Here is an 18503-nt window from a genome sequence, read left to right on the forward strand (position 1 = left end):
TGGCTAGCAAGGGTTTGTGGGGTTTTTTGTTTTTGGGGGTTTTTTTTGTTTGTTTGTTTGTTTTGATATTTTCCACAACAGGAAGCTCAGATTCTCTTAACATGGGCTCCACAGGAATTTTGGGTTAATTTCCTGATAAGACAGATTTTAAAAGTCTGACAGGCTCATACACTATTATTTAGATTACTACCTTCTTTAAAATTGTTTAGTCTTCATGATGGGTGTGACTTTGAGTTTTATGGTTATATTATTACTCTGGGAGAGGGTGCAAGATACAAGCTTTTCTGGTTACAGACTAAGGAACACAGTATTTTTGGAGAAAGATTTTGTCTTTCTGTTTTTAAAAAGTGTGATTAGGCTCTGGAAACCTCACAGAGTCATTCTGATCAGATTTGAAGGAGGGAGACCGCCTGAAAAACTAGATTCAAAAGAATAAAAAAAAAGATATCTCTTTTAGCTGTTCCCTGGCATTTTTCCATTATTATAGGCTCAGAGTAACCAGCACTATCCAATCAAAGAAATTTTTCTTTACATCAAACTATAAAATCTTGAGGGTAAGGACTGAGGCATTTTCATATATCTTCAGATTCCTAGTTCTTGGGTCATAAAATAGTTTCAATGAAAATTGGCTGGCTGACTGGATGGATGGATGGATGGATGGATGGATGGATAGATAGATAGATGGGTAGTATTTAAGAGAGAGAACCATTCAGCACATATATGCATGTATATACATATATGTGATTTTTGTGTCTATATAAAATGATGTTATTAAGTAGTGGTGGTGTAGTGCTTGTGCTTTTCTAGCACAAACAAGGACCTGAGTTTGGTTCCCACTATCACACACAAAAAAACCTCTTCAACTCTTAAGCCTATGAAATTAACTCCAAAGTCTCAGGAGACCTAACATGTACTGACAATAGTGATATGTCAGTATCAAAAATACATAGATAGAGCCCTGAATGCAGTATACTGTTTATTTTGAGTAACACCATTTAGGCCCTTTAGTAGGATTGAGAAACTAATTCTGGTTAACGTAATTCCAGTTTCAGACGTAAACATTACCAAAAGCTTTTGAAGTGTGTGAGCTAAATGCATAGAATGAAGGCCTATGAGTATATTTAGAGATAGCAAATTAAACTGATGCTGGAAAGGTTGGGGTTCTGACGTACTGCTTGGTATCTGCATAGCTATCACACGGAGCTCTCTGTCCCTCTTTTTCTTAACCTACACTGATATTGTGGGAAAGGTGTGTGAGAATCCAATCAGAAGCAGGCATTTTTAAGGCATGAAGAGAACTCTAACCAGATCTTAAGCTGGAACTTTTAGCCTCTACAACCATGGCAAAATTAGTTTCCACTATCTAATTCACTCAGACTAGACCATGATATTTATCTACAGTAATAGACACAAATAGACATATCTGCATATATAGTAATACAATGTATAAGCAAAACAAGCTAGCATGTGTGCTTGGATCCATTGCCCTTAAATGCTAAGCTTTGTATAGCAGTGATAAAAACCTAGTGTCCATCCAGGCTTCTTAAATGCACATAAAATAATGTTCTGTGCAGCCCTCAAATTGATCTGCTAGCTCTGCTTCCACCTCGAACCAGTGATTTACTAAGAACGTAGCAAACGAAAGTTAAAAAAAGAAATACCAAGTAGCAGATGGAAAGTTTATCAAATGAGATGTCTACAGCATCCGGCAGAGACAGTTGCCGTAGCCTAATTGAGGCAGTAAGATCATCAAGTCTGCAAATGTTCAGCAGAAACTGACTCAAGAGGCCCTATTGCCCAGTCATCTGGAGTTACCAAGCAAGGCAGACTGTCCCCCAAGGTATGGCTTCCATAAAAGAACAAGTAGCAACAGGTAACACCATCATGGCTGCCACTCAGCATTTAGTATGAACCTATCAGAGAAAGTGGAGAAGTTACCTGGAGCGCCCAGTTGAGCTTCCTCTCCATGGATGAGCTTCTCATGCCTGGGCTTCTGCCTTCCCATTCACACTCGGAGAATTTTCTATCATGGAACATATAGGAACCTGTGTTGAAAACAGTTTGCCTACTATCTGTTCTCAAGCACATAATTCATCATCTTAGCCACCTGTTCCTTTCTCTTTGTTAAGAGTAAGGGGGCCAGTGGACACCAGGACAGGAAGCTCTGGAGGAGACAAGTAAGCAAGGGTCTTCACAGTCCCAGAGAACACTTTGAACAAGTTTAGACAGCACATGATAAGTTGCCAATATATGGTTCATTACAAACAGGAAACAGCACATTGCAAAATGTTGAGTTAAATATAATCAGATTCAGGAACAGAGATTGGAGAAGATGTCATAAAGGTGGTTTTGGCTTTGAATTTATGATGACAGGATGGCTTCATAGAGGTAGTTGAGAGAATGTCTTCAAGAAGACAGAAAGATTTTGGGAAACTGAATGAATGTTCTCATACCTCATGGAGGTCTTGGGATCTGAAGAATCATTAGTTACATGTGACTATTTGTGAGAATGACGTAGTAACAGGACCAGGGGCACATTCAGGAGAAGTACTTTAAAATTGATCATCTTTGTCCTGAGCCAGCTGTGGAGACTGGGTTAGTCCTACCAGGATGGAGCTTCTTCACCATGAATGGCAAGATCTAACCAAGTACCCTTAATCTAAAGGATAGAGTCCTCTAGAACTAGAGTTTTATGGGAGGAAACTTCAACAAAAAGAGAGTGTTCTAGCAGTGTTTAGTGAGAGTATCCAATGTTGGGTCGGTAAGGGTTCTAGGGCAAAGAAGAAATAAGGTTATCACTGTTGGCAGATGACATGATAGTATACATAAATGACCCCAAAAATTCTACCAGAAAACTTCTCCATCTGATAAACACATCAGCAAAGTGAACAGATATAAAATTAACTCTAATAAATCAGTAGACTTCCTTTATACAGATGATGAACAGGCTGAGAAAGAAATTATGGCAACAACTACCTTCGCAAGAGCCACAGATAATATAAAATATCTTGGAGCGACTCTAAGCAAACAAGTGAAAAGTCATTATGACAATAACTTCAAGTCTCTCAAGAAAGAAATTAAAGATCTCAGAAAATGGGGAGATCTCCCATGCTCATGGAGATGAGATTCAATGTAATCCCCATCAAAATCCCAACACAATTCTTCAAAGACATAGAAAGAGCAATTCTCAAATTCATGTGGGAAGGCAAAAAAAAAAAACCAGAATAGTAAAAACTATTCTTAACAATAAAAGAATGACTGGGGGAATCACCATCCCTGATCTCAAGGTCTACTACAGAGCAATAGTGATAACAACTGCATGGTATTGGTATAGAGACAATTATCAATAGAATAAAATTGAAGACCCAGAAATAAAATTACATGCTTTTGCACACTTGATTTTTGACAAAGAAGCCAAAAATATACAATGGAAAAGCAAAAGCATCTTCAATAAATGGTGCTGGTCTAACTGGTCTGTATGTAGAAAAACCCATATTTGTCACCATGCACAAACCTCAAGTCCAAGTGGATCAAAGACCTCAACATAAAACCATATACACTCAATCTAATAGAAGAGAAAGTGGGAAAGAGCCTTGAATTCATTGGCACAGAGGGAAATTCCATAAACAGAATTCCAATGGCTCGGGCTCTAAGATCAAGAATTGATAAATGGGACCTCATGAAACTGGAAATCTTCTCTAAGGCAAAGGACATAGTCAATAAGACAAATAGGCATTCTACAGATTGGGAAAATATTTTCACAAATCCCACATCTGATAGAGTACTAATATCCAAAATATATAAAGAACTCAAGAAGTTAATCACCAAAAAAAAAAAAAACAAACAACCTCATCAAAAAAATTGTGGTATAGAACTAAAATGGGGGATTCACAACAGAGGGATCTCGAATGTCTAAGAAGCACCTAAAGAAATGTTCAAAGTCCTTAGTGATCAGAGAAATGCAAATCAAAATGATCCTGGGATTCCACCTTCCACCAATCAGAATGAGTAAAATCAAAACCTCAGTTGACAGCACATGTCAAGGATGTGGAGAAAGAGGAACACTCTTTCATTTTTGGTGGGATCGCAAGCTGGTGCAACCACTTTGGAAATCGATTTGAAGGTTCCTCAGAAAATTGGAAATAGACCTACCTAAAGACCTAGAAATACCACTCTTGGGGCATGTGTTCCACCATGTTCATAGTGCCTTTATTTGTGATAGCCAGAAGCTGGAAACAACCCAGATGTCCCATGACAGAAGAATGGATACAGAAAATGTGGTTCACTTAAACAATGGAATACTACTCAGCTATTAAGAACAAGGACATCCTGAGTTTTGCAGGCAAATGGATGGAACTAGAAAATGTCATCCTGAGTGAGGTAACTCAGACCCAAAAGGACATGCATGGTATGTTCTCACTAACAGAACTCAATAAGATCAACAAGCTGAGGGGCCCAAGTGAGGACGCCTCAGTCCTATTTGGGAGGGAGACAAAAGCAACCACAAGGATTGGGAGGGAAGGAAGGACCTTAGAAGGAAAGGAGACGGGTAGGTGGAGAAGGGAACACAATCTGGTATTGGGTTGGGGAATGAATGGAAACAGGTGACCTAGACAGGAAGGAAGTTGGAAGAACCCTCCAGGATTTACCAGAGACCTGGAAGGTGAGAGACTCTCAGAACTCAAAAGGGGAACCCTAGATGAAATGCCCTGCAGTGGGAAGAGGAAACTTGCAGAGCCCACTTCCAGCAGAAAGACAGGGCATCAAGTGAGGGGTGGGGTTGCTATCTCACAGTCAAAACTCTGACCCATAATTGTTCCTGTCTGAAAGAACTGCAGGGATGGAGATGGAGAAGATCCTGAGGAAAAGAAGATCTAGGAACATGCCCAAAAGGGGATCCAGCTCAAGGGGAGGCCCCAATACCTGACAACATTACTGAGGCTATGGGGAGCTCACAGAAAGAGACCTATCATGACTGCTCTCCAAAAGACCCAACAAGCAGCTGAAAGAGTCAGGTGCAGATTTGTGCACCAAACCAATGAACAGAAGTTGCTGACCCCTGCAGGTGAATTATGGAAAAACTGGAGGAAGCTGAGGAGGAGAACAAACCTGTAGGAGGATCAGCAGTCTCAATTAACCCGGACCACCGAGATCTCTCAGACACTGGGCCAACAACCAGGCAACAAACACTAGCTGATATGAGGCCCCCAACACATATACAGGAGAGATTGCTAGATCTGGGTTCAGTCAGAGAAGATGCATCTAACCCTCAAGAGACTGGAGGCCCCAGGAAGTTTAGAGGTCTGGTGGGGTGGGTAGGATGGATGGGGTGGGTACATCCTCTTGGAGACAGGGGTGTGGGGAGGAGGTAAAGGATGTGCAACAGTCGAAGGGTGGACCAGGAGGGGAATAAAATCTGGAGTGTAAAAATTAAATAAATGGGGGGGTAGGAAAAAATGAATGAATGAATGAATGAATGAGTGAATGAAAAGGCAAGGGGGTTGTGAAGAAGTCAGGAGTAAACAATTGGCAAAGGATGACAAGTGTACTAGAATATTCTTTGGATTCATTTTGATGAGTCAGGTCGAAGACAAATATTGAGGAAAGAATCCAATGAAAATGTAACTTATTCATAGCCCTCAGGTATAATAGTGCCCACCCCAGTGAGGAAAGGAGGAGAATAAACACCATCTTGGCTTTCACAGGAAGAAGTAAGCAAGCTTTGGATTGGACAGCTTAAAGTTTCCATGCTTTCTTGGGCATCTAGCACAGTCCTTAGTCATCTGGTGCTTGACTCCAAAATAGTGACTTCAGGCAGTAGGAGCATTGGGCGGGTGTGCAGAGTTTGATAAGGGAAATGATCAGGACATGAGCTATGAGCAGTTGGTTTTGTTATTAATGATGCTTCCAGGATCAGCTAATCGTAGGGACAAATGTCCTTCCTGATCCTAAAGATAGCAAAGATAACAAAACACAGGAAAAGGGGAATCATTGCTATACCACATGCTATCTGTGTGTGTGTGTGTGTATGTGTGTGTATGTATGCATGTATGTATGTGTTGTATGTGTGTATGCATGTATGTATGTATTAGATGAACTTTGTCTTCTAATAGCTTATATACGTCTTTACTCATCTACAGTGATATAAACAGTAAAGATAAAGTTACTAAGGTTTTTGCCACACACCCCAACCCTTGCTTTTTCCACCTTATGTTAAAGGCCACAGCACCACCAGGCCATTTTTGGATAGCTGTTACACTGTTGGGTGAACTTTAGCCCAAAGTATTACACTTTCAGAAATTTATGAAGCTTTCTAGGTCTAATTATATTACACTGGACACGGTAATTTACCAATTCATGCTTTCCTTGTGGGTTGAAATAATAAATCTGCCTCCAAAGCTGGAGTTATTATATTGAGGTATCAGCTTTCTGGATTTCTGGTTCTGGCCCTGTAACTTAATTTTGAACGTATATTTAAAACAGACACGGTTTTAAATCACGTTCCATTAATGGGCTCTGTTTTAAATAAGTTTCTTAATATAAGTAATACTACTTTGTGCTTGATTTGTTCAAAAGCTATTTAAAACCTCTTGAACCTCAAATGTGCGACTGCTTCAATGTCGCTCCCATTTATGGCAATATATGTAAAGGGGCTGAAGTTTTTCAACTCATTCCTCCCACACACACTTTTTTTTCCTAATTCCCCAAAGAGACATAATTGTGCTTCTTTAACACAAACTGACAATTTTTTATACAAGATTATTTAACTTTGGTAAAAAGTTACATAAAGCAATCAAACATGAGCACTAATTAGAAGCATATGTGAGGTGCCATGCATTCTAGAAACGAAGGCAAAGCAGTGCTCCAGTAAATATGGGGCCATGTTTCCTGGCCTGGTTGTGCACACATGGAATCAGAGAGCACAAGAGGGTACGATAGGTATGCGATCATTCATGCCTAGGTGTGTCTGTATTTGATGTGACAGGCCTGCTTCCACTCTGCTCCCAGCAGCCTAGAGAAGCCGTCTCTTGCACATAGCAAAACACATGCCAGGATATTAACACTCTACATTTCCAAGAGCCTCTGTTCACACCAACTCCAGAGTAAACACCGTGAAAGAAGGAGACTTGGGGACATTAAAAAGAAAAAAGCACACAAACAACAAGGCAAAGGAGTTCCAAATGTCATAAAAATGGCAAGTGTTTCAAAAACAACTGCCCGTTTGTTCTGAAAGTGTCCAACAGAGCAGGAGGGAAAAAATAAGACTCAGAACCTGTTAGGTTTATAGGCAAATAACCATTATCTACAACGTGTGGATGAGTAAAGAGTACTTTTATGCAAACCATGATAAGTAGACTGGAGGGGTATAGACTAAGTCTTCACAGTATGAGCAGGAAGTGAAAGAGGAAAACGAGGAAATGGGATTTTCTGGGTGGCATATCACCGCTAGCCAGAAAAGTCTGCAACAGGATTTTATAAAGGAACTGGCTTGAAGTAGAATTTCTGAGGCTGTGCAGTGAATCTGACTCTCGATAACGACTCTGCTCCCCAAAATCGAATTACTAGTAGGTCAGTTATAGGGTAGTATGGAAGCATAATTTTTACATTCAGAGCACAGACTATAAATTCATTGGAAGTCTTTGCTGAAGCAAACTTTCAAAATAATAAATCCAGCGGCCAAGAATTTTAGGATTTTAGGGACTTGTGTCTCAGGGAATCGCTAACTCCTAATCGTAAAAGATGTTTCAAAAACAGCTCGTTTGACTTTTACCAAGCTTAAAATATCTTTAAATCCTGAAGATTATAAATTTGTAAATTAGGACAAAATTTTTCAGGTTTAAAATTCTTCAAATTTGTGTTTCCATTTTGTTTATTTTGGGTGTGTGTGAATGTGTATGAATGGGTGCATGTGTCATGGCACAGAGGTGGTGGTCAGATGATAACCTGCAGGAATTTGTTCTCTGCTTCCACCGTGTGGAGTCTGGGTTTCAAACTCGGTGACAGTCTTGGCAGCAAGCCCCTTCCTTTACCTGCTGAGCCATCTTGCCAGCCCTCACATTCTGTTTACTTTTTACCTCATGTGGTTTTCTGAGAGGTATTGAAAGGTGTAAAAGAAAATACTTAAAGAACTATAAAAAAATGTCTCTATGGTTTCATTAAATTAGGGGTATCAATTTAATTCTAACAGGAAATATTTTGATGAGGAAGGTGTCCCAGAATTTGACATGAGTAGCTTTTGTTTGAAAACCATATGTACTTAAAAATTAGATAAGAGTGTTCTTACAGCAGGACTCCAGTACATTGTAGTGAAATGTGAGATTGATTTTGCTTAAATGGTTCATTTAATTAAATGATTCATTTAATTAAAAGCTTCAGGAACTTCGCATTATGGAGTGGTGTACAATATTGATGCGTTGGTTGAGGCTTTGAAACCAAGAATAGTAGTGTGTATGTGAACTCTGGAGAGGAAGAACTGAAGGAGAAAAAGAAAAGGAAGAAAACGAAGAGAGAGGTAGTAAGGAAATAGCATAACTGCTGTATCTGGGTCAGGCATGCCAGTCATGTTTCTCTTTAGGTGCTAGCTAGGCAATCTTGGGAATCTGTACACACACGCGCGCGCGCGCACGCGCGCGCACACACACACACACACACACACACACACACACACACACACAGAAAGACAAAAATAACTATGTGATAAACCCACAGACAATATCATGGTAAGTGAGGAAATTGTAAAAGTATTTCTTGGGGAAAAGCCAAGAATGTCCACTTTCATCATTTCAATTCAAGATAATAATAGAAGATGTATGCAGAGCAATTAGGTAAGAAAAATAATTAAACTATCCAGTCACAAAAAGATGTCAAATATTATCATCAAAATGTTCTTGATTACAGACCATGTGATCTTATGTGTAGAAAAGCCTAAAGACATCACATACCAAAAAAGATAATTTTTAAAAGTTCATATTAAAATAAAAAATTAAAGCCAAGGAAGTCTCATATAGGGGAAGACATTCTGCTTGGGAGTTTATTTATCAAGAACACCTGTTTGCTGCCTCAACTTCCCCAGTCAATTTCTGCTGGATGTTTGTAAGACCCTGATTTATTGATATTAGCTTTGCTTAGTCTTCCCAATCAAGCTTCTCCAGGTGTTTCTGCTGAATATTTTGAGCATTGATTTAATGATGTTTTGCTATCTGCTATTCCTACAGTCTACCCCTTGCTATTTATTCCTTTACCTTGCCTTACTATATACTTGATCAACTGATTCAAACTGAGAAATATGGACATTGAAGATTAATTTGTGGGATATATAAAATAAAAATACAATAGAATGTGACTGGTCTATATGATAGGACAAAGTCCTATGACATAACAATGGATCAAATTGGAGATTACTATGTTAAGGGAAATAAAGAACAGAGAAGCAAATGTGTGCTCACTCATTCATGGAAGCTTAGAAAACCTTCATAGGGGGTTGGGGATTTAGCTCAGTGTCAGAGCGCTTGCCTAGGGGGCCCTGGGTTCGGTCCCCAGCTCCAAAAAAAAAAAAAGAAAGAAAAGAAAAGAAAAGAAAACCTTCATAGGTACTGAGAGTAGACTAAACTTCACTGGAGTAGGGAGAATGTGGGAGGGAAGAGTAATAAGAGGGTAGATAGTGGATATTAGACAGAACTACATGGAATAAGTTCTAACTGTCCACAGCACCATGGCTGACTGTTGTCTAAAACTATCAATTATATGTTTCAAATTCGCTAGAGAGGAAGTATTAGCAAGTTCCCAGTACATGGAAATGAGGATATCTGAGGATTTAATCATTATGCGTTGTATATGTGTATTGAGTTACAAAACTGAAAACTACAAAAGTACAAATGTCATAAAAATGAAATTTAAAAATAATCTATTCTAGTCCACAAGTATGACTAAATAAAAGAAAAAAATCAAAGGAAGAATCCATGTAAATGGAGGAACAAGGTAAAAAGAATTTAAAGGAAAATGATAATTAGCAAAGACAAAGTTTACACATTGGGAACGATCTTTCCGATCTGCAGTCATTTCTGTAATGAGTCCTGCCTATCACAGGAAAGGGGAGTAATTAAAGAGGAGGCAGGGAGAGCAAAGGAGGAAGGGAGAGAAAGTGGGAATGAGCGGGGTAAAGAAAGGAAGGGAAAGAAAACAAACTTAAAGTCTTAAAGTCAAATCACAGATGACAAGGTTTTGGCTCCTTGGTTAAGCTGTGATTATGTTACTCAATGGAAAATAATTTATGTCAATCCAGGAAATAAAGATTCGTTTTTCACCTAACTCCAGTGTTATTTCCAACTGGCAGTTAATACGAACTAACTGGAATGAGTGGGCAGTTCTTGTTCTGTACTTAATGACGCAGAGGTTATGTCACAAACATTTATGTCACAGCAGTAACTTTTCTAAGAGAGGTGATGAGGGAACCAACCTCCTTGGTCACCGTGGACTTTTCAAGTCATTCCAGGGGAGGTGTCTGGCAGTTCTCATGTACTTTCTGCATTAAATTCTCTCTAATCCTGCCACTAAAGCTTCAGAGGAAACACCTGGATGCTAATAGGGCCATAGCTTAAATTTCCCCCAAGTGGTCACATGATCCTGGACTACTACTTTCCCTATTACATTAGCTCTGAAGTGTGCCTGAAATATGAAATAGGCTCTAACAAATATGTAGTAAAATGGGAGTCAGTGAACACCTAACGCAAATGGTATTTTGTGTGAGGTGGGGGAATCGGAAGCCGCAGAGTGAGAGTGAGAGATGGTGTGCGGTCTTTCGTGAGGATTTCATGATTAATAGGTTTTAAAAATTCAGTAGAATGGTCAAGGGAAAGACAACACATGAAAGTGAGAGGTAGATGTATGGAAATGATGGCTTGCATAGCAGAAATACTGATTGCTTGCCCCCTAGTTGTTGAGGTCTCTAGCTGGTTCTCATAGCTTCAGTTCTTTGGAGAGCGTCCTGTGCCCTCAACAACCTCTCAAGACCTAAACAATGATTCTCCACTCAAATCCTCCTTAGGATTTGAACTACATTTTAGTTCCATATAAAGTATATTATTATGGATTTTATCCATTTCTCTCTTTTTTTTTGTACTTATGCTGCATGTACTCTCTCAAGTCAGAAACTATGCCTACCCACAGGCATGCCTATCCATAGGTAGACTTACTTGCCTATACAAGCCTAAGGAAATACCTGCGTATACATTTTGGAAAAAAATAATAAATAAGCTGGTAACCAAAGTTCAGATCCTCTCTCCCTTCATTTTTCCAAGTACATTTCTCCAAAAGGGTTCATATATGAGTAACAGTATCTATACTCTCTTATAACTTCTACTTGAACATATAAATCTATATATATATTAAGTTGCAAAGAAAAGTGTCTGTGACTAAACGCATATCTCTTGTGTATATAGGACAATACATTTATTTGACTGTGTATCAAGTATCATAAGGTTGGTATAACACATAGCTATTAAAGCATTATTTGCTGTCCATACTATAAGAGAAAAATAGATTCAAGATTCATTATCCTCATGGGCCACTTCTCTCCCTATTCTGACACTTGGAGTCACCCAGTGATGTCATAATTGTTTGCTATGTCATACTGGTTGTCAATAGGGGTTGCCACCATCAAGAATAAGATGCATTGTAAAGACTCCTTTTAACTGAAACTCCTTTGTATTAAGATGTGTATCACGAGCTCAAATTAATTTGAAAAGTGAGAAGATGACTGCACTAATATCCGGTGGTTGTGGACTCTTTGGACCACAGTGGCCATTTGATGATGTCCCAAAGGCAGTCACAAGGTAAGAACTATACACAGCAAATCAGGATGGAAATTTTTAAATAGTTTATTTGAACTATTTTTATTTTGTTTTATTTTATTTTATTTATTCACTTTACATCTTGATCCCTCCCCTCATTCCCCACCCCCTTTTCCTCTGAGCAGGTGGGGCACCCATGGGTATACTCCCACCCTGGCATATCAAGTCTCTGCAGGGCTAGACACATCCTCTTCCACTGAGGCCAGACAAGGCAGCCCAACTAGAAGAACATATCCCACAGACAGGCAACAGCTTTCGGAATAGCCCTCACTCCAGTTGTTGGGACCTTTGTAGAGATCAAGCTGTGTCTCTGCTACTAATGTAGAGGAGGGCTAGGTCCAGCCCATGTATGCTCTTTGGTTGGTGGTTCAGTCTCAGTAGTTGACTCTGTTGGTCTTTCTGTGGAGTTCCTATCCCCTTTAGGGCCCTCAATCCTTTCCCAAACTTTTCCATAAAAGTCTCCAAGCTCCATCCACTGTTGCTGTGGGTCTCTACATCTGTCTGAGTCAGCTGCTGGGTGGAGACTCTCAAAGGACAGCCATACAGTCTCCTGTCTGAAGGCGTAGCAGTATCATTAATATGTCAGAGGGGACTCTACATTTCTTGTATTCAGGCTAAATTTTGGGTCAAAAGTTTTGTGGGTGGTTGGAGCCCCTATTGCTCCGTGAGGTTCCTGCCTGGCTACAGGAGGTGGTCTCTTCAGGTTCCATATACCCAGTGCTGTAAGTCACAGTTAAGGTCATACTCAGTGATTCTTGGGTGCCTCCCCTATCCCAGGTCTCTGGCACATCCTCTAGACATCCCCCCACTTTTTCACTCCCACCAGTTGCAGATTTCCACTGCCACCTCCCCACACTTTTTCCTGATCCTACCCTCCCTCCCCTCCCCATCCTCTCTCCTACCCAGTTCCCTCCCTCCACCTGCCCCCTTCAACTAGGTTATTCCCCCTTCTGAGAATCAAGCCCCCTAACTTGAGCCTTCCTTCTCATTTAGCTTCTTTGGGTCTGTGGAGTGTAGCATGTGTAGCCTGCATTTTATGGCTAATATCCATTTTGTGAGTACAGGCCATACATGTCTTTTGGGTCCCATCCAACTGGCTGCAAAATTCATGTCTTTTTTTAATAGCTGAATAATATTCCATTGTGTAGATGAACCACATTTCTTTATTCATTCTTCAGCTGAGAAACATCTAGGTTGTTTCCAGTTCTGGCTATTATGAATAAAACTGCTATGAACATAGTGGAGCAAGTGTCTTTGTGGGATGGTGACACATCTTTCAGGTATATGCCGAGGAGTGGTGTAGCTCGGCCTTGAGGTAGGACTATTCCCTGTTATCTAAAAACTGCCAAGTTGATTTCCAACATGGTTGTACAAGTTTGCACTCCCATCAGCAGTGGACGATAGTTTCCCATGCGCCACATCCTTGCCACCATGTGCTATCAATTGAGATTTTTATCATAGCCATTCCTGATCTATGTAAAATGGAGCATCAGAGTTATTCTGATTTGTATGTCCCTGACAACTAAGGCCTAACTATTTCTTTAAGTGCTTCTCGGCCATTTGAGATTCCTCTGTTGAGAATTCTGTTTGGCTCTGTACCCCATTTTTAATTGGGTTATTTGGTTTATTGGTGTCTAACTTCTTGAGTTCTCTATAAATTTTAGATATTATCCCTTTGTCAGTTGTAGGGTAGGTGAAGATCCTTCCCCAATCTGTAGGCTACCATTTTGTCATATTGACAGTTTCCTTTGCCTTACAGAAGCCTTTCACTTTCATTAGGTCCTATTTATCAACTGTTGATCTTAGAGCCTGAGCTATTGGTGGTCTGTTCAGGAACTTGTCTCCTGTACCTTGTCAGTGACCTCAAGGCTCTTCCCCCATTGCTATTGTATTAGATTTAGTGTATCTGGATTTATTCTGAGCTCTTTGATCACTTGGACTTGAGTTTTGTGCAGGATGATAGATATGGATATATTTGGAGTCTTCTACATGCAGACATCCACTTAGACCAGCACCATTTGTTGGAGATGTTTTCTTTTTTCCATTGTATGGTTTTGTCAGAATTCAAGTTCCTGTGGGGGTGTGGGTCTATTTCAGGGTCTTTGATTCAATTCCATCGATCAAACTGACTGTTCTGGTTTTTTTTGTTTGTTTGTTTGTTTTTCTGCTTTTCCATATGAAATTGAGGACAGCTCTGTGAAGTCTGTAAATAATTGTAATTTTGTAATAATTGGACTTTTGATGGGAACTGCATTGAATCTGTAAACTGCTTTTGGTAAGATGGCCATTTTTACCATGTTAAGACTACTGTTCCATGAACATGGGAAACCTTTCCATCTTCTGATATCTTCCTCAGTTTCTTTCTTCATGTCTGTCAATCGCTCGGTTAGTTATACCAGGATATTTTATATTATTCATGGTTATTGTAAAAGGTGTGGTTTCCCTAATTTCTTTCTTGTCACATTTATCAACTGTGCAAAGGAGAGCTACTGATGTGTTCTTAGTTAACTTTGTGTCCAGCCACTTTGCTGGAGGTAGTTATCAACTGTAGGAGTTCTCTGGTAGAATTTTGTATGTTGATTATGTATACTAACATATCTTCTGAATATAGTGATACTTTGACTTCTCCTTTCAATTTGTATTTCTTTATCTCCTCTAGTTGTCTTATTCCTCAGGCTGGAACTTCAAGTACTATATTAAATAGGTAGGGAGAGAGTAGGAAGCCTTGTTTTATTCCTAATTTTAATGGAATTTCTTTAAGTTCTCTCCATTTAGTTTTATATTAGCTATTGGCTTGTTGTATATTTCTTTTATTATGTCTGGGTATGTGCCTTGTGTCCCTGATCTCTACAAGACTTTTATCATGAAGGGGTGTTGGATTTTGTCAAAGGCTTTTTCAGCTTCTAAGGACATCTAATGAGAGGATCATGTGATTTTTTTCTTTCATCTTTATATGGTGGATTACATTGATGGATTTTCATATATTGAACCATCCCTGAATCCCTGGGATGAAGCCTACTTGATCTTGATGAATGATGTCTTTGATGTATTCCTGAATTCAGTTTGCAAATATCTTGAGCATTTTTGCATCAATGTTCGTAAGGGAAATTGGTCTAAAATTCTCTTTCTTGGTTGAGTCTGTGTGGTTTAGGTATTAAGGTGACTGTGGCTTCACTGAATGAGTTCGACATTGTTCCTTCTGTGTCTATTTTGTAGAATATATTTGGGCAGAATTGGTATTTGCTTTTCTTTGAAAGTCTGGTAGAGTTTTCTACTAAAACCATCTGGCCTTGGGCTGTTTTTCATTGGGAGACATTTAATGACTGCCTCTATTTCCTTGGGGGTTATAGGGTAGCTTAAATAGTTTACCGGATCTCAATTTAACTTTGGTAAGTGGTATCTGTTTGAAAAAGCATCCATTTTTTTTAAGATTTTCCAATTTTGTGTAATACAGATTTTTGAAGTAAGACCTAATGATTCTTTGAATTTCCTCAGAGTCATTATGTCTCCCTTTTCAATTTCTGATTTTGTTTATTTGGATACTGTCTCTCCATCTTTTTATAAGTTTGAGTAAGGGTTTATTTATCTTGTTGATTTTCTCAAAGAACCAGCTCTTGGTTTTGTTGATTTTTTGTATAATTTTCTTTATTTCTACCTGATTTCAATCATGACTTTGATAAATCCCTGCCTTCTACTCCATTTCAGTGTGCTTGCTTCTTTTTTTTTTTTACCCCTAGAGCTTTCAGGTGTAATTTTAAGTTGCTGATATGGGAACTTTCTAATTTATTTATGGAAGCACTTAGTGCTATGAAAAAAAAATTTCTCTTAACACTGCTTTCATTGTATCCCATGAATTTAGGGAATTCATTTTCACTGAATTCTAGAAAGTATTTAACTTTTCTCTTAATCCAGCAATCATTGATTAGAGAGCTGTTAAATTTCCATGTGTGCATAGCCTTTCTGGTATTTCTGTTGCTGTGGCTGTGGCTTTAATCCATGGTGGTCTGAAAAGATACAATGCATCATTTCAAGTTTTGTATATCTATTGAGGCTTGCTTTCAGATCAACTGTATGGACAATTTTCAGGAAGGTTCCATGAGGTGCTGAGAAGGTATACTCTTTTCTGTTTGGGTGAAATTTACTAGATGTCTGTTAAGTCCATTTGATTCATGTCTGTTAGTTTCACAATTTCTCTGTTTAGTTTTTGTCTGGATGACCTGTCAATTGGTGAGGGTTGGGCGTTGAAGTTTTCCACTATTAATGAATAGGATTCAGTGTTCAATTGAGTTGAAGTTCTAATGAGGGTGACCTTGTGTTTGAGGCATAACTGTTCAGAATTGAGAGATATCATCTTGGTAGATTTTTTTCCTTTGATGACTATGAAGTATCCTTCCCTGTCTCTTTTGATTAATTTTGGTTGAAAATCTATTTCATCAGATATTGGATATAATTTATTAAATATTGGATATGGCTATTCCAGCTTGCTTCTTGTGTTCATTCGCTTGGAAATTTTTTCCAGCCCTTTACTCTAAGATAATGTTTATCATTGTTGCTGAGGTGTGTTTTAGTATCCTGCAGAATGATGAATGCTGCTTTCACATCCATTCTGTTAGCCTGTCTCTTTTTATTAGGAAATTGATGTCAAGATATATTATGACCAGTAATTGTTAATTCCTATTATTTTGATGCTGTTGGTGATGGTGGTGGTGGTGGTAGTGGTGGTATGTGTGTACTTCCCTTGTTTTTGCTGGTGCAGAATTACTTGTTTCCTGTTTTCTTGGGTGTAGTTATCCTCCTTAGGTTGGAGTTTTCCTTCTAGTGTTTTCTGTAGGGCTGGATTTATGGATAGGTAGTGTTTAAATTTGGATTCGTCTTTAAATATTTTGTTTTATCCATCTATGGTGACTGAGAGTTCTGCTGGATGTAGTAGTCTAGGCTGACATCTGTGGTTTTATACAGGTTGCAAGAAATTCGTTCAGGTTTTTCTAGGATTTAGAGTCTCTGCTGAGAAGTTGAGTGTAATTCTAATAGGCCTGCCTTTATATGTTAGTTACATGGCCTTTTCCCTTGCTGCTTTCATTATTCTTTCTTTATTTTGTAAATTCTGTGGTTTGATTATTATATGGTGGTAGAATTTTCTCTTTGGTCTGACCTAATTAATGCTCTATAAGCTTCTAATATGTTTATAGGCATCTCTTTCTTTAGGTTGGGAAAGTTTTCTTCTGTGATTTTGTTGAAAATATTTTCTGGTCTTTGGAGATGAGACTCTCCATCTTCTTCTATTGCTATTATTCTTAGGTTAGGTCTCTTCATGGTATCCCACACTTCCTGGATGTTTTGTGTCAGGAAATCTTTAGACTTAACACTTTCTTTGACTGGCACACCAATTTCTTCTATCATTCTTCTATGTCTGAGAGTTTCTCTCCTATCTCTTGTATTCTGTTGGCGATGCTTGCCATTGTTCCTGTTCTCTTCCCTAGGTTTTCCATCTTCACAATTCCCTGTTTTTGTTTTTGTTTTGTCATTTTTGTTTCTTTTTCTATTTTCAGGTCTTGAACAGTTTTACTTATTTTCTTCATATATTTAATTTTATTGACCTATATTTCTTTAAGGGATTTATTCACATCCTCTTTGAAGGCCTCTATCATTTTATAGGATCTGATTTAAGGTCATTTTTTGTGCTTTGGTTATGCTAGGATATCCAGGGTTTGCTGTAGTAGGGTTGCTGTGCTCTGAAGGGGTCACATTGCCATGGCTTTTGTTGATTGTGTTCTTTCGAGGTTTGGTTTGTTTTTGTTTTTGTTTTTTCTTCCATCTGGATGACTTTGGTCATCTGGATGTTCTTGTTGTAGTGAGGAGGGTGCTTAACCTGGATTGTCCTGGTGTGGCAGGCCTCTGATGGACATCTCTTTCTTTAATTTGCCTGGGATTTCTGTCTTGGGTTAACTCAGGACATGTTTGCTTGTCCCTATTCTGTTCATTATTTTATTCTAAGAGTCACATAAAGTGCTTAGAGGTCCTTGTATGTTGTTCCTATATTTTCTTTTTTATTGGTTATTTTATTTATTTACATTTCAAATGTCCTCCTTCCTGCTCTCTCCTCTGCAAACTCCCCCCTTTGTCTCTATGAGGGTGTTCCTCTGCCCACCCACCCACTCCTGCCTCACCGCTTTAGCATTCCCCTGTGCTGGGGCATCAAGCCTCTACAGGACCAAGGGCCTCCCCTGCCATTGATGACAGATAAGGCAATGCTCTGCTACATATGTAGCTGGAGCCATGGATCCCTCCATATGTACTCTTTGATTGGTAGTTTACTCCCTGAAAGCTCTGGAGGATCCTGTTAGAAAATGTATTATAGTGTTACAGCAAGCCAAAATGATGTTTACATCACACCTCCAGAAGCTTATAAATGTGTTACCTTTTGAGACAATAACATATTTGATTAAAATTAAAGACCCATCTTGACATGGAGAGGTTGTTCTAAAGTTTCCAGATAGCCCATATAGGTTTTTAAATGTATAAACTATTTCTTGGCTATGGGGAGACAAATAAAATGAAACATGGATCAGCAAGAGAGAAAGATGAGAAAGGTCTGAGGTAAAATTGCCAGCTGTGGAGACAGGAGAGGCCATGACAGAGGAATATAAATGGGCT

At 38.9% G+C, this 18503-nt stretch overlaps 1 protein-coding gene across 2 annotated transcripts in view; it reads left to right on the forward strand.

Annotated features, from left to right (window-relative positions):
* The first annotated feature begins 11613 nt into the window (after positions 1 to 11613).
* Kifap3 (kinesin-associated protein 3) overlaps positions 11614 to 18503 on the forward strand; it is a 136973-nt gene continuing 130083 nt past the window's right edge. Inside the window, exon 1 of one of the 2 annotated variants that reach the window (XM_039090489.2) lies at positions 11614 to 11831. In XM_039090489.2, coding sequence (XP_038946417.1) covers positions 11752 to 11831 — 80 coding nt within the window. In that variant the 5' untranslated portion in view covers positions 11614 to 11751. The remainder of the gene's footprint in view (positions 11832 to 18503) is intronic. The other variant, XM_039090490.2, reaches the window with a different exon arrangement.

The sequence above is a fragment of the Rattus norvegicus genome, chromosome 13, assembly GCF_036323735.1.
Source record: "Rattus norvegicus strain BN/NHsdMcwi chromosome 13, GRCr8, whole genome shotgun sequence".
Taxonomy (NCBI): domain Eukaryota; kingdom Metazoa; phylum Chordata; class Mammalia; order Rodentia; family Muridae; genus Rattus; species Rattus norvegicus.